Below are 16,712 nucleotides of genomic sequence, written 5' to 3' on the forward strand. Positions count from 1 at the left end.
ATGCAGGAGGGAAGTTCACAGCCTCAAGCAGTACTTGGTCATCCAACTGAAACTTCCAAAGTGTGACCCTCGCCTGCATCAGCTACTTTTGTGCAGCCCATGATGATCCAGGCACTCAGGAGAGCGGGGATGAGAACCAGCTGTAATCACAGGCTAATGTCCAGGCCTTTGCATTCAGGGAACTGAGCTGCTGCTGCTGCCAGAAATACCCTTTGGGTGTTCTTCAGATAACAGAAATTTCTAATTGAAAAAACCCCTCTGCTTTTCATTTTTCCACATCTGGAAAAAATTGCACTGTTCCCAACTGCTGCTGCTTCATACTTGGTAACACACCTGAAAGACTGACACCCAAAATATGATAACTACTTCCCTAAATACTGATAGAAATTAAGGTTTTAAAACTAATCCTTATGATGTGTCCAAATCTGGGGTCTCCAACACAGGAAGGACATGAACCTGCTGAAGTGAGCCCAGAGGAGAGTGATGAAGATGCTTAGAGAGCTGGAACATCTCATTTATCAAGACAGGATGAGAGAGCAGGGGTTGTTCTGGATAAAACAAGAACCTGGGGAGACCTTACAGCACCTTTTAGCACCCAAAGGTGTTCCAAGAGAGCTGGAGAAGAACTTCTTACAAAAGCCTGTAGGGATAAGACAAGGGGTAAGGGCCTTAAACTGAGAGAGGTCAGATTTAGATTAGATATTAGGAAGAAATTCTTTACTGTGAGGGTGGTGAGGCACCGGTACAGGTTGCCAGAAAAGTTATGAATGCCCATCCCTGGAAGTGTTCAAGGCCAGGTTGGATGGGGCTTTGAGGAACCTGATCTGGTGGAAGATGTCCCTGCCCATGGCAGGAGGTTTGGAACTGGATGATATTTAAGGTTCCTTCCAACCCAACCCATTCCATGATACGACTGTATGATACAGAAGTGGGGAGGAGGGAGGCAAGAGCAACATGTTCGAATTCATCAAGGTACACAGCATTTAACATTGCTGGTTTCCACATAAAGAAATCTCTTGGCTAAATTTTCATTCAAAAGAGCGGCTTTTCATTGGATTATGTGAATTTTAAAGTAACATTTTTTCCATGTAAGGGCTGTTAGAATCAAATGAGTCACTGTCAGACTAATTAAACAGCAACTAAAAAAAAAAGAAAAGAAAAAAAAAAAGACATCCCTGCAAGAAACCCACTTGGTTCAGAGAGCTTGAAAGGAATGAAAAGCATGTGTTTTGTCAGTCCTGGAGTGGAGCTCAAAACAGGTGCTTTACAACACTAATCCCCTCTGAAAGCTCCAGTCCTTGGGGAATCCAGTGCTGGTGGCAGCTATCTCCTAACTACAAGATTACACTGTGGTTTTGAGGATAGAGGAACTAAGTAATGACATTTAACTGTCAAAGATTTAAGATGGGGGATTTTAAGGACTGACTGATAATGAAATAGGAAAAAAGCCTGCTGTCATTTTAAACTATTTGGCATAATTTTAACATATTAAATGACCTGAGGCACTTAAATTACTGCCAGTAACTTTTTTCCAGGTGTATATCATAAGTCTAATGATGATAAAAGCAGATCAGCAGAGAACAATATGCACATCAAATTACCTAATGATTTTTCAAAAGTGGACCAACACCATGCTGCACCCAGCTCTTGCTTTACAAAGAACTTTATCGGAAGTCAACTGTTTTCTTAGAAGCCATAAGAAATTAAAGAAGACCCTTAAGAATATATTTGTAATCATATTTAGGACAAATAAGGATTTTTAGACTATATCAAAACGCTTAAAAATAGAAAGTGAAGAGGAAAAGTGATAACTGTATAAATACTTCAATGCATAAAGAGGAAAACAGAAATGCTTATACAGGAAATGACATGTGAAACAAGCCGAAATGGGCTCGAGCTAATGAAATGGAAGTTCCACCTGAAAATTAGGGAGAAAAATGACAGGGAGGATAATCAAATAGACAGTGGAAGAAAAAAAAGTGTCTTAACAAGGGAAAGAGAAATCAAACCCATAAGGAATTCTCAGTAGAACTTTTTAGCACATATACAGTTAATATGACAGCACAACTAGTTTTTAAACACAAAACGCTAAGAGAAAAATCCTCAACTTCCTAGCCATTAGAGTGTACTTCAATCCATTCTCACAGCATAAAAACACAGTTATGCAACATCTTCAACTGGATTTGAAAACTTTAAAATTGTTTTTAAATATATACAACAGTCTCTCTGAAAAAATGAAGCACTACAGTGGTGAGGCAAGACTTGAATTTTGTTCTGTAGCATAACTGAAGGGCATGGTGTAACTCAGAAGATTTGCATTAAGTAAACTGAAGAAAAACATGCACTGTTGAACAAATTCTGCCACTTTGGGCACATGGATGAAACAAGTATCAGCTAATCGAGCCTAAACATCTGCTATAAACACACCCAAACTCCACACACCACCCCCGAGTCAGATACTGCTCTCAAGTCTGAGTAACTTATCAATGGTACCTGTCACACATCCATGATGAATATAACTCAAAGAACAATCAACTGCCAAAACATAAAATAACTCAGTTCCCTCTCCAGAGTCTACCAGACTGCTTCCTCCTCTCCTCACTCCCTGGACATGTGTTAAACCAGGGGATTGCTTTCTGCATGATAAACTAGGTGAATTCAATGATGACACTTAGAATAATCACTAACAGATATCACAAGTTGGGTCATGTGTTGGCTTAGAAATAGATGACACAATAAATTACAAAGCATGAAGAAAAGCCACTCTGCTGGTTCTCTACAGTCAAACTCAAGTGTTTCATACCTCAATGCAACCTAAAGCAAATGCCCAGTCCCCAGGTAGTTATGAGCCTGGGTTAGGAGCACTTTCCTGCTTCTCTGAAGCTAACACTGTTTTTGAGATTAAAAAAAACTTCCCTAGCCCTTCCTTGATGACAACCCCGAATCTGCTTTCTAAGTTCTCCACTCTTTTCAATATTGGAAACAGGACAGGGAACAGTTCTTTTGAAATGTCTATTCATAGGAAGAGCTCAAACAGGTCACACTGAGCTGAGATGCAAACTAAGGTCCTGAATGGCTGATGAACATTTAAAATCACCCCAACTCACAAAACAACATTAAAAATTCCAGCAGTCATTACAAGATATGCAAAAGTATCACTGGAAACTGCCAGGACTTTTGTGGTTTTCTGAAGAACAATTTGTTAATGGACTTAATAGATTCCAAGTTACATCTCCTGTGTGGGGATTTCTTTGTGTGTATTTTGGATTTTTTGGGGGGGATGGGGTAGGTTTGCTGGGGAGGCTTGGTGGGTTTTTTTCTTGGTTGCTTGGTTTTCCTTTGTTTGGTTTTTTTTGTATTCCCTGAAAAAAACCCTATCTTCCAATTCAGTGCATCATTTTCCTCATTCTTTTGGCATAAGCAACCCGTCCTTAGTCCCGTATGCCTGTGAAATTTAAGTACCTTGTGTCAGGTGATACAGGTAAAAGAAAAGGTCAAGCACAATAGTGACAATGTTTTGGAAAGAAGAAAAAGAAATATATTTAGAACTAGGTCAGTAACTTGCTTAGCAGCCAATGCTGGCCATGTCAAATGCAACCGCAATTACCAGCAGTTCCCTGTTAAGAAGTAAAGTTACTTTTCAGCAAGGAAAGTTTTGATTCAAATACAGTGGAAAGCCAATCATGCCCATTTTAAAATGTACTAAATGTACTGATGATTTTAAGAAGATTAAAGATACAATATACCTGTTCTCTTCGTCAGGAATTAAGTGCATAATAATTTCTCATTCAATCCAAAAAAACATTCCTGCATAATCCAACGTTATTTTCCTAATATCATATTTGTCTGAAAACACACACATTTCCTTCAAACAAATGTCTCCAGTCTCTGGTCAAACTAATCTCCAGTCTCACAACAGAATTCTAGTAAGAACAGAAAATGCACCTATTACCAACAGTGTCCCTAACAGAGTATATTCCTTAACGGCCAGAAAAACTGACATTCTGCTGACAATTTTCACCAAATTTCCACCCCCCTCACACAGCAGAAAGAGAAACTTGCAGTATGTAACACATTTAAATTGGACCTTCCAATAAATCTGTAAATTTACAGGGCACAAACAAGTTGCTTGGCTGTATTAACTATGAATCCAAGACTGATCCACCACTGCATGTCCAGAAGTCCTGGACATGTTTAGACATCTCACTCCCAGTACAATTTCCCAAAACATTCATTATTTTATTTACATTGTTCCTTTTTAAATGAAGATTTAGATGTGCAATGAAAGCAATTTATTTTAATTTCTTCTATTAAAAAAAAAAAAAAAAAGCTTTAGGGTGCTTTATTCCTTAAGCTACATTAATGATTACTGAGTTTCCAAATACGGAGTGAGAAAAGTTACGCAGTGAAGTATATAGTCAAAATTTTATTTCTGAGATGATGTATTTATTTAAATTCAAAGGTCAAAAAAATCTTAATTTCCTACTGGGACAAGAACAACTCAAAAGTTTTTATAGTATGCAAATAACTTTAACAGACAGTCCTCAAAAAATCCCTGTGCATCAATTTTTGGGTTTTAAGACACTTTATATAGAAGATTAGACGTAACAGCAGCAAGAGGTATAAAAATATTTGGGGAATAAGTTAGAAGAAAGAAAGAGAGAAAGTGTTATAACAGTTACAGTTTGTTTGGAAAAAAATTTTTAAGAAAATTTATACCCAAAGGACAGAAAACTTTTCTTCCCCCCAGCTTTGATAATTTTGTTCAAGTCATCTTTCTGAGACGACTTGAATGAAGGCAGGATATTTTTGGAACACCACTGACATAGTTATGTGTTCACTTTAAATATAAAAGCAATAGCAGAATTTGGTTCTAGAGGCTGTGTGAAGCCACACAGCTTGCAGCTTTAATCCAAAATGCAAATTGAAAACCTTCCATAAAAATTCTCAAAATGAAAAAAAAACTAGTAGACCACTACTAGAAAACAACTAGAAAAGTCCCATGTGAACAGTTTTTTAATTCAGCTTTACACTTAAAATTTCACGTATAATTTTTATTTTGTGTACCTTACAAAGAAAATATTTACTTCATAAAGTTCAGATTGTTATCAGTGGCAATTATGAAACTTGACACAAAGCTGTCACTTCCACGACTGATAAGAACCCAGAGTCAGGCCCCACCTCTAAGTTTAACTGCATATGAAAAACAAAACTTAATTGCAAGCTACAGCAGAAATGGTACCACGTGATTTGTATGTGAATTAGGTGGAATTGATTGAAATATATGTGGATGTGGCTTTAAAACACCCCACACTCAATGTGCCATTTATGTCAGTTTTATCACAGACACAGTGGTGCAGGGAGAGGATGAGCACCAGCTCCCTTAATTATTAAAAGCTTTGAGCAAAAATGGAAAAAAAAATTTTCCTTGGAAACAGATGATACTGAAGTTTAACCTTAAAATGTATTTCATAGCAAAAATCACAAACCATTATGAGTAAAAATTGGAGGACACGTGCATTTATGCCAGTACAATTCTGCTTGCTTGAAAGGGTATGCAAGTTACCCCATGAGTCAGTAAATGCAATGTAAAAATTCCAACTGACTACCTTCCTATAATTTCATGGAATTTTCAGCTCAACAAAAAGTCCCCTCTGGAGACATTTTACAGGCAAACCCTTAGATATTTTACATGCAGTATGAACACTTAACATCCTCATTGTTTCCAGCAGCAGAACCTCTACCTACACTATATATAGAGGCAAGGAGTCTATACAAAGGTAAAAGCAATCCAACAAAGTCAAGAGTGCCAGAGAACAAAGAGTAAAGGCAGTAACAAGGTAAAAGACATCCCCTGACACAAAGTGATGCACGGTAAGTGGAGAGTTAATAAGCACGTCACCATATTAAACACAGCAGGAGAGAGAGATAACTAAGCAACCTCCTTTAAATCTGCTCTTGGTCAAGTACTAAAAACACTCTCCATGAGCTTCTTGGGTAGATACATTAAAAACCCATCAGTCAACGTCTGAATGTCCTTCAAAAAAATCTAGCAAAACTGTGTAAGAAGTAATACAATAACTGAGTCATTCGTACCAGTAACAGTCCTTTGACAGCTCAGGTGATGAGCTAATACTAACTGATGAAACATTTCACAATTTTACACGTATGAGGGGCCTGGGCTCATTAAGAATAGAACTGCTGCTTGTCCTCGAGGAAGATGGTCTTGATTCTCCTTTTTGAGGCAATGTTTATCTAAAGGAACAGCGGATGGGTTTCAAAGCTGACAATTCAGTGTACAAGTCATTAAGGAGCATCAAAGAGCAGCAGTGGCTGAGAACTTTCCACGAGATATCAGAAACTTTCAGCAAGACGGGTGACTGTGAGCTCCAGGAGTGAGGCTGAGTGCCAATGAAGTCCAGGTGGCTTGGTAGGAAGGTAACATTCCAAACACAGGGTTGACACCCGTTCTCACCTCTTCAAGTTACCAAATTATAATTGGCTCATAGGGGAGAAAAGGGAAGAACAAGCATTTTAATCTCCTTTAAATCTCAGCTGCAGTTTATCCATTAGATCCAGAACCAACAACAACTAGGACCCAGTAGCAGTACAAAGGTTGCATGCTGGCAATGGGAAATCCCATTTATTGGATTGGCAGGGGTGAAAAATGTTTTAAAAGTCTTCTGCACGGGCATATTTCCATAAAGGCATAAAGAAGCCTTAAATTTTAAAATTTAAATTCACTCAAACAGAATTAACACGATTTATCACTGCAATGGAAGCACCTCTGAAGAAAATTAAGATGACTATTCTATGTATCTTTCTTCCCAGGAAGACTTTGCTCACTTCTCACAACAAAGAGAGACTGTTTACTAAATTTAAATGCGCTAAAAAAATAAAGGAAATTAATATTTAAATGAACATATACACTCAGACCAGTTAAGTTTATTATCCTTAAAATAACCTACTTACGCAGAAAGTGCAAGACACATGTGAAGGTGAAGATTACAGTTATGTAGAAAACACAGAAGGAATAAACCAGATTCATTTTCCACTGCAGAACACAGTAACAGCAAAAAAACAGTAGCGTGAAAAGTCACTTTGAGATTTTTAGGTATGCTTTTATAATCAGCATAGGCCAGTTTCAGACTATAATAAAATATTAATACACCAAAAAAGGCAAACTGAGCATGTAAAAAGGAAATTATGCTTGAAAGGTATCAAGTTCTTGGAAAGTATTAGAAAGTTGGTGACAGTTATCCTGGGATTTTTATACTTTTAACATTGTGTTTTCAGAATGCAGGAAGACTACTAGAAACATGTTGTAAGGATCTGTGTTAGAAATTACGCTGTTCAACATTTTCATAAACACCACAGAAGATGAATAGCAAGGTCACACCGTTTGTTGAAAGCTGTATTCATTGTCAGCTTAAAGCTTGTTAAAAAGAGCTGCAGAAATATCCCACAGAACTGAACCGAAGTAATTCAATTTATTAGAAAGAACTTTCCAAAAGCTGATAAATGTAGAGAAATGTGGGTGAAACAGTGGTGTACTTTTATGAATTCTAGCTTATTCAGAATAGTTATGGTTGTTCTGAAAAACACATACCTGCTACATTTTTTTACTGCTGAGCTCCTAACAAAAGATTCAGAAATGAACAAAACATCCTTTTAGTGTGCCAATATTTTTAATGCTGCATGTGGTTCAAGTCACCCACCTTTATCAGTTTGCTGAAACATGGTAAAAATAATTTAAAATCATTTAAAATCATTTAAAACACCGTTAACACCAAAAATTGAGAGTTAACAGAGGTAAAAGTAGTAGGCACACTGACACCAAACATATTAAAAAGTCTGCCTTAGTAAGTGAAGAGAAAAGAAGGGGAAGAAACCTGTTTACAATAATAATATTGCTGTTTGATTTTTTTTTTTAAATACACTAAAATCGACACTGTAATATTTTTAAGTGACAGCAAGCTGAGTCATTTTTTTGGACTCATATGCACCAAAGAGTGACAGATTTATAGAATCATTTTCACCAGAAGGGACTGTCATTTCTGCTACTCTAAAACCCCCCTCAAAGCAGGGTGAGCTACATAAACCTGGCTGCTCATAGCATTGTCCAGTCAAAGTATTTCCAACCACAGAGATTTCACAGCCCCTTTTGGAATCGTGTTCCAGTGTTGAAACACTTCTATAGTGAAAATTTTTCCTCCTTGTGTACAACTGCAATCTCTGGTGCTGCCACTCAGAGTGGTTCCCTCTCATTCAATCCCTGTGGATCTCTGAGGAGAGCCTGGCTCTGTGCTGTATCCTCTCCAAACAGTTAGTGGAAATGAGATCTCCCACTAACCTTCCCTTCTTCAGCCAAACAAACCCAGTGCCACACACTGGGTTCTTTCTAAAATGAAAGTGCTGAGCTTTTCTCCTTTAAGAAATAAATTGCCCAATAAAACAACGATTTTACACAACCTTCGAGGAGGACGCAAATTTCTATCTAAATACGCAGATACTCGCATCACAATAACATTACTACAGATCTTTTTAGCCCTGAAGAAGAGAACTATGTAAAGATGGAACCTGAACTACCTTCCACGATCTTTTACTCAAGATGAATATGTACAAGGAGTACACAGAAAGAATGGACTAAGTTCATATCATCTTTGAAAAAAAAAAGTCAAGGCATCTTCCACAAAATCTAAAGTAACTTCAATAACAACAAATTGAATCTGTCAAAAAACATTTGCTGCCCTAGAAGATAGAGGAGAAGGATGGACAATGAGAGATTTGAAACAGGTTACAGCCTACAGGAAGCATCAGTCTGAGTTAATATAATATCAGGGTGTTCTCATCCTTCTTCCCACACAACTTTCAGTATGTCTTGCAAAACAACTTGAAAATAATTTTTGAAAAGCATGAACAGACATTACCAGTCCCAGACTGTCAGCAACTAATCCATTAAAGTAACTTTTATATGCTGCTAACTCTGCCAGGTCACAGCAGAGTTTTGTTCAAATGTGTGTCTTGAGTTCATGAAAATACTGGCATCTGGGCTACTTCTATGCACTGACAAAACAACATTAAGAGATTTTTCTTATCAACATTGAACTGTATTCCTAATGAAAAATGTCAGCCCCTACATGAATATTCATATTCTGCCTAACAGAACGAAATACAGAATAACAATACGAAATTATTTTCTACTTGTAACTGCATTCTGTACAAACAGTTAAGGCTTTGAGCAGGCCAGCTCTGAACTGGTAAGTAAATATGAACTGGTAACTCCTAAGTCTAGTTTAGTCTTTGTCCTAATCCATGCCGCTTTTATGACTGCTTTCTTTGCTTGAAGTGCTGAGATGGAAATCAAAAGGTCTTGATTCCTTCCCCCAAGCTTCATCTCATTTATGCGGATCATCCTGTCAGGACCTTGAGTGCACTTCTATCACCCTAGGGCTTTAGCTGCCAGAAGGGCTTCCTAAGGAGGAAAATGTATCCATCCAGGTCTGCTTTCTTCCTTGTTGTAAAAATGTTAAAATTCCTGATACCTAATAACCCTCTGTGCTGTCCTAATGCCATTTTCATAGCTGGTAGCCTCTCGATGCACAAAGATCCTAAAGGAGCTCTTCATGCAGATATCCCATGACAAGTTCCTTTAGCTACACCATTTGTTTCTCAAGCTCAAGTCCCTACCCATGATCACAAATCACAGTAGTTATTCCAAGGCCGTAACAACAGCTCAAAGTGAAACTGTAATCTTCCTGGAAGCTTTGGATCATTCCAGTACAACTAAGTTTTCAGTTCATGATGATAATCAGTGACAAGCAACTCAGCCAACCATTATGCACTATCTCTGCACTCCAGAAAGATCAATACAGCAGTAGCATAACTCAGATATCCAGGAAAGTCTGTTGCAGTTGGAATGACCAAAGGCTCACTACCCAGAAGGCAAAACACTCTCAGCCAGTGCTTTCAGCACAAGCAAATAATGTACAGCAATGGTGCCACACAGCTTGTGTTCAGCATGGGTGAGTCTCTCTTGACGCTTGTTTTTTTTCCAACGATGGGTCCAAAGTCACCTTCAGCAGATCTGAACAGCTGCCAACAGTCTACGGTTGTGACAAAGGGCACAGTCTCAGAGTACCTGAATGAAGAAGTGAGAGCAGGTGTGCTGACAGCCATTGGGACAGCCCACAGTCTAGTCAGGTTGCTGAACAAGCGCAGGGTGAAGCGGCACAGCAAACTGGGAACCAACACATTGGGATCCAGATCAGTGAGGCACGTGGCTGGACAACCACACTGCTGCAACCTCGCTGAGGCAACAACCAAGGCCAAGAAGGGCCTGAGCTTAAAGACATCTGAACCAAAGGGGAACCTTGGCAAGACTTCTCACAGCTCTTTCCACAGCAGCCCAAATCAGGATTACATGGCTCCATACCATACCCAAAATCAACTTGAGCTCCAGCAGCCAAATAAACTGCTGGAAGATGGGGTATTTGGGCCCTGACACCTCCTATCCTACAAATACCTGCTGTTCCTTCTTTTGGTGATGGTGCAGATAACCAGTGTCACCAACAGCAGTCAGTAAAAGTCTGACACACTTATTTCCTATTCACAGGAATTTAACATTATTTTTAAAAAACACCTGCATCTGTTTTTCCTACTTATTTCAGCAAAGGTGTAAGCAACCCAGCCAACAAAGCTGTCTACAGCTCAGGATGGCCAGGAGAAAGGTTCTGATCTGGCATGGGACAGGAGTTTGCTGAATATTTCCTTTATATTTTGCAAACATCACATAGTCCATATGATCCAGGTACAGAGAATGCTTTAGAATTAACTTTAAAAGCAAGATTGCAATTTTTATTTGCAAAGAAGTACTGACAAGCCCCAAGGCTTGACATATTTTTTAAAAGTAAGATTAAGGTCAAATATGGTAACTACACCATCTCAAAACTTTAGTTTAAAGATTGTATGAAATTGGTGATAAAGAAATACCTTTTCTATTTCAACAAACTAGATCTACCAGAAACACCTGAGGGGGCTTGTGCCCCTACCACTGATCCTTGACCTTGAAGTTTTAGCTCTTACAGTTGCCAAGAGGAGCACTTCTACCAGAAATGTAATCCCATAATGCAACAGATGATGCAAAAGGACAACTGTAGAAGAAGAATGTGTTGGGACGACTGGTAATAATGTGTCATTAGGGTTCAGAATTACCAGTTAATTTTTACTGCCATTAATTTTGTATGTATTGTTCTGACAGGTTTCATTTTGGAAGCATCACTACTGGTAGCATCACTACAGCTGATGAGATAAGGTACACACAAAAAACCTAAAGCAACTTCTGTATACATGTGTGTATGGAAGAGAAGATTTTCTTCTCCCAGTGTCAAGAAACTCCTCTGGGTTATAATTCCTGAGACTCATCTTATTTCCTACCATCTGAAAAATGAAAAACAGTCTCCCAATTCTTTAATTGCTTACAAGAAAGTCTACTCTCATAACCCACTAAAAAAAATGAAACCAAACAGAAAAAAACCCACAACACCCCAAAAAACACCCCAAACCACAAAACCCTTTAACCTCTACTTCAGTACTGTATTATCAAGAGCACCAAAAATGTAGGTCTTAGGAAAGTAAATTTCAGAACAGTTTCTTAAAATCCATTGTTTCCACAGTTACGTATTTCATTGGAGCAGCAACAGGGATAAGAAGTTCAGTGACAAGAACCTCGTTATCATATTGAGACAAAGGATTATTAAGGTCAATCATTACAACACTTCATCATTCTGATTCCAACCTTGGTTTGTTTTCCTGACTTGCACCTTTAAAAGATGGTGCTTTTCCCCTTCCAAAAGGCAGTATCTATTTGAGAATTAAGGTGATTTGTGCAGGGTGAAAAGCAACGGCCTGTCCACAGGTCAAGCAGTTGCATTTATATACCCTTGACAACAAGCACAGTCCTTACTGCAAATCAAGAGAATTTTATTGCATTTTCCTTCCAATCACAGACCAAAATTAGAGTCTTCTAGAATTCACCCAGTCCCACTTCAGACAGAGAAGGATATAGCTCTTTTAAAAGGAAAAGCAAAATTTTTTAATGCACAAAGATCAGTGCTACTACTTAAAGGAGCAGACTTCTGAACAGTTGGGGTTTTATAAACTTTCAAAGCAAAATTTTTTCAGTGTATGGAACATTAACGAAAAAAAAATTCTTTCCAGTACTAACATTTAGGCTACACCAGTGAAAGCTGAGAAGCAGAGGTAATTGAGAACGGTATCAGCTGTGTTTCCTGAATATAAATGCCATTGTTCAAGGTGTGCTGATACCAGCTAATACATGTTCTGCTTCCATAAAGTTCTAAAGCAAAACCATCTTAAGGAAGACATTAAAAAAAAAAAAAAAAGGCAGCTAAAAAATACAGCAAAAAACACCCAACACAATGCAAAATCTTGGTAAGCAAAAAAATTCAGAAAAAGGGATAGACAATATTATACAGAAATGTCATACCAACATGTATTTTCCCAACAGATTATATAAAATGTAGAATTGTAATGCACTAATTCTATAAACCCAAAAGAACATATTCTATGAAGAAACCGAACATTCAGAACTGCACAACACAATAGGCACATAAGAGGTTCCTTGTTAAAGCCAAAATGCATCTCTTCTGGGAAATGCCTTCTGAATACATAAAGGATATTTTCACGATAAATGTCACATCTCTTTCCCCCTTCCTCCCCGACAACACTTCCAATTCTTTTACAAGCTGCAGGCCACTTTAAAGGGACTCTATCTGCACGATTCACAAACAAAAAAAGGCTTTGCAGCACACCAAAGGTTTGCCCTTATTCTACAGAAACGGTATAGGGATAACTTGGCTTTTCCCTCCCCCACTCAGTACCTTTCTAGGGTAGTGACTTCACATCCTTTGACATCAGCACAGCTTGAAAGGGGGATGGGAGAGTTACGGCAGAAAGCAGTAAAACCTGCTTTTAACTATGTAAGCAATGCCTCCCCGAATTCTTAAACCTTCCCCAAACACGTTTAATACAAAAGGGGCTTTGCTCTCCGCCGGTTTTACTGCGGCTGTAACAAACCGAGAGGGATCGGGCTACAAAGGACTTCCTGCTCCCCTTCTCCGAGCTCCACAATAGCCATTTATTCGCTCGTCAGAGGGTCGCGAATCACTCTCACCCGCACAATAACTCACCTCTAATATGCAAAAGGGCCACGGGCTGGAACGGCCCATTGGAATTGGCTGCGTCAACCACCATCCTGCTGCCAGCTCTGTTACATGTCAACATCTAGGCTCCAGCAGGCACGGCACCGTATTCCTTAAGGCAAGAAACCAGCCTCCATTTTAGTTTAAAAAAAGACAGAAACTGAAGCGCTCTGCAGCTGGAGGGAACTGGCTGGGGAGTGATGTCAGCGGGCGGGAGGAGCCCCATTGGCCGACGGCAGCAACTTCAAATGACACCGAGGAGGCCGCGAATGAGCGGCGGGCGGTGCGGGGCTCCCCCCGCACCCCGCGCCGCTGCCGCTCCCGCACCGGCCGGGCAGGGGCGGAGCGGCTGCGGAGATGGCGGGGCCGCTGCCTTTGGTTGGGGGGCTTTATTTATTTATTTATTTCAACCAGGATGATCTCATTGCTGCTGTTACACCCCCCGCCCCCTCGATGATATTCAGTAGCACCTGCTAGAAAGAGCGCATGCCTTTTCTTTTTCTTCCCCCCCCTCCTCTCTTTCGCGAACCTTTCCTTCAGTGAGGTTGCCCAGGATTACTAAACCGGAGTTCAATTTAACGGCGAAAAACCACAGCAGCATCTACAAGTTTACCTTTCAAGGGCCATAATAAAAGGCAGGTCACAGTCAGATACAGGTCTTTCAATTGTTATTATTGATGATTTAGAAATACAAAACATCATAAGCATTCCATAAACTGTTTTATCACCGGCTGCTACTATGTACATTATTCATAAAAATATGTCCATATTACAAGCAGGAGATGAAAACCTCATGTTTCATGATTAATATTTCTTTCAATCTAGAAATGGATCTGAATATTTCTTTTAATCCAGAAATGGACCTCAATGTAAAATTGAGCCAACATATTTCTTTCAGTCTAAAAATGGATCTACCTCAAGATTATGCTGTTAAACTTGGATATTGCAAAACACTAGTTTTCCTTTCTAGAAAGGTCAGTAATTATAAGTAACTCTTTAAATTGTTATTAAAAACTAAAGTCTTGGAGGACTAAGAACCACTATATAAGCTATATAAACAGTTTTGCTTCATAATCCCAGAAATCAAAAAAAAAAAGCATAACAATTCCTGAACTTGTTAGTTCAATTATTCAAGATATTTGGAATTAAACTGTAAGGAACCTTTTCCTCATCCTATGAGACTCGCACATTTATTTTTACAGTGAGCTATCTGAAGGACCATTTTGTCTCCTAGGTACTGCACCCCTGGGAGTGATGTGCAGAGAAACCGGCACTGTTACACTTGTACCATCCCCAAATCTGTGCTTCTCCCTAAATACTGTATGGGACATACTGGTTTTAATAAGTATTTAGATTACTTGATCTATCACACTGTCCTAACTCATATCTGCTCAAAAAAAAAAAAAAAAGGAGTACATCAGAAAATAAGAGACTTTTCAATTAGGTAATTTGCTGATGAAAATTTGAAATAAAAACAAATTATGAGGTGTGTGCATACCTGGTTAGAAAAATTATATTGCACTACAATAATACACTGTCAAAGGTGAGTTAGAGCTGTTCTGAATATTATTCAACTGGATGAAGGGAAAAGATTAACTGGGATATAAAAAAGAGGAATATCACCCATAAGACATTTTAAGAAATCAATTGGATTTACTGACTGCTGACAAGGCCCGATTTGAAGTAGTACCTCCTGGATAAAGTAGTACCCTCCAAATGAGAAAGCACAAAGACAACAAATATTGAAAATATTACTTAGTTAAAAAACCCTCAGCTTCTCTGTTTGATGTGGTGTGGGTTGTTTGTTTGTTGTCTGTTTGTTTTCTAATAGAAAGGACTTGACTGAGAATATTCAAGTATTTTAAAGAGTAATTATGGAGGTGGAAGGAAATAGTTTTTCTACATTCACTACAAACAGTAAATGCATCCTCCATCAAGGAAGATCAGGTTAGAAATTAAAGGAAATCCTCTCATAGTAAGCATACTGAAACAAAAGACTGCATACTTTCTAATAATTTAAAAAATGGCCAAACATAATGAGTGGCATAAATGTAGTGGATCCTGCTATTGAGAACACCAAAATGGACTACATGAATTTCAGATGCCTTTTTAAACGTTACCCTAAGACTACAGAGATTCAAATCCTTTATCCTTCCAGTCTAGGCAAAACCAGGGAAGATGTATTCTCAAAAATGTCAGGGTTTTTATCTGTATATCCCCTGGGTATACCTTAGAATTACAGAATCAAGGTTGGAAGAGACCTTGAAGATTATCAAGTAGAACCGTCAATGTGGAGCTTTGGTCTTATAAAACAAAAAGCTACCATAGTCTTTAAAAACCTCTAGATTTCAAAACAAAAACAAGAGTGACCTTAAACAAGGTTTCCTACAAGGTTTTGATAAATGAAGGAGAAAACTGAACAACTCAAGTAATTTTTTGAAATATTTTCACATGCAGAATCTTGTGGCAAATTCTGTATCTTTTCCCCATCTTAAACTACAATTAGATTGTTCCACAGTGATAAACTGCAGTGTGAAGTGGCAAAAATTAGGTTTAAAATTCCAGTTTATCTGGTAACCATATCTTTAAGAGCAGCTGTTCTATCACTCCTCCTCTCTACTTTAATGGTCAGCTGCTGCTTGTGTATCTCTCTCGAACTCCCTGCAGAGATTAAATGGCCATGAAGACTGCTGGTCCAACGGGACACAACAACAGAGCAAAAAGGGAATATTACTTTAATTACAGTGCTATTTGCCATTTTATACAAAAGCATGGCTTTCAAAGTTGGAGGTTCATTAGAAAATTTTAGGTAATGGTTTAAGAGTCAACCCCCCTCCAGTGTTCTTCACTAGAGAGAGTAAATGTGACATTTATGGTGCCAGCAGTCGGATTGGCAGAACACCAAGTCACATTCAATAAGTTTTCTTTAGCAAGAGCCACATACCCTGTTCTCATTTCTTCCTCTTTGAAGGACTGTGTTAGATCTGAGGCCAGTACTTAGTAAACCACCAAGAAACTGGTTACAAGAGCCATAATTCAGTGTATTTCTGGTGTAATTCTGACAGGACACTAGTGGAGCTGAAGTATTTTTATCTTTATAAGACCTTCTGCTTGTTAACAACATCTGCAATCTTCTCACCAGTCCTACAGATTGAGAGGTACATTCTGCTCACGAGGTTTGTATACCTTCCCTTTGTTTCAGCCTTAAAATATCTGATTTGCCACCAAAGGAATATATTTACTTAAGTTGAATTATTTTGAGCAACTTCATTTGGGAAAAAATTGGAAAGAAAATTGAGTTAGGAACTGACATACTAATGGGAAGGAAAAGAATAGCACAGTGCAAATGGAACAGAGCTAGTGAATATCAGTGGGAGGAAGAAGAGCTTACTTTAATGAATTTATGAAGACACTTGTGTTGCAAGAGAATGAAAAACTGTATTAACTTCAGCTATCCATTTTTTAGAATTAAATGAATGAAAAAACACT

At 38.4% G+C, this 16,712-nt stretch overlaps 1 protein-coding gene across 2 annotated transcripts in view; it reads right to left on the reverse strand.

Moving 5' to 3' along the window:
* Nucleotides 1-16,712, reverse strand: part of PPP2R5C (protein phosphatase 2 regulatory subunit B'gamma) — a 78,976-nt gene that overhangs the window by 35,629 nt on the left and 26,635 nt on the right. Inside the window, exon 2 of one of the 2 annotated variants that reach the window (XM_050335515.1) lies at nucleotides 13,212-13,335. The exons of the other annotated variant lie outside the window; for it this stretch is intronic. Within the exon in view, the coding sequence (XP_050191472.1) occupies nucleotides 13,212-13,305 (94 nt within the window). The 5' untranslated portion in view covers nucleotides 13,306-13,335. The remainder of the gene's footprint in view (nucleotides 1-13,211; nucleotides 13,336-16,712) is intronic. 2 annotated transcript variants of the gene reach the window in all.

The sequence above is a fragment of the Myiozetetes cayanensis genome, unplaced genomic scaffold, assembly GCF_022539395.1.
Source record: "Myiozetetes cayanensis isolate MyiCay16 unplaced genomic scaffold, myiCay2020 scf6-25, whole genome shotgun sequence".
NCBI classification, from domain to species: domain Eukaryota; kingdom Metazoa; phylum Chordata; class Aves; order Passeriformes; family Tyrannidae; genus Myiozetetes; species Myiozetetes cayanensis.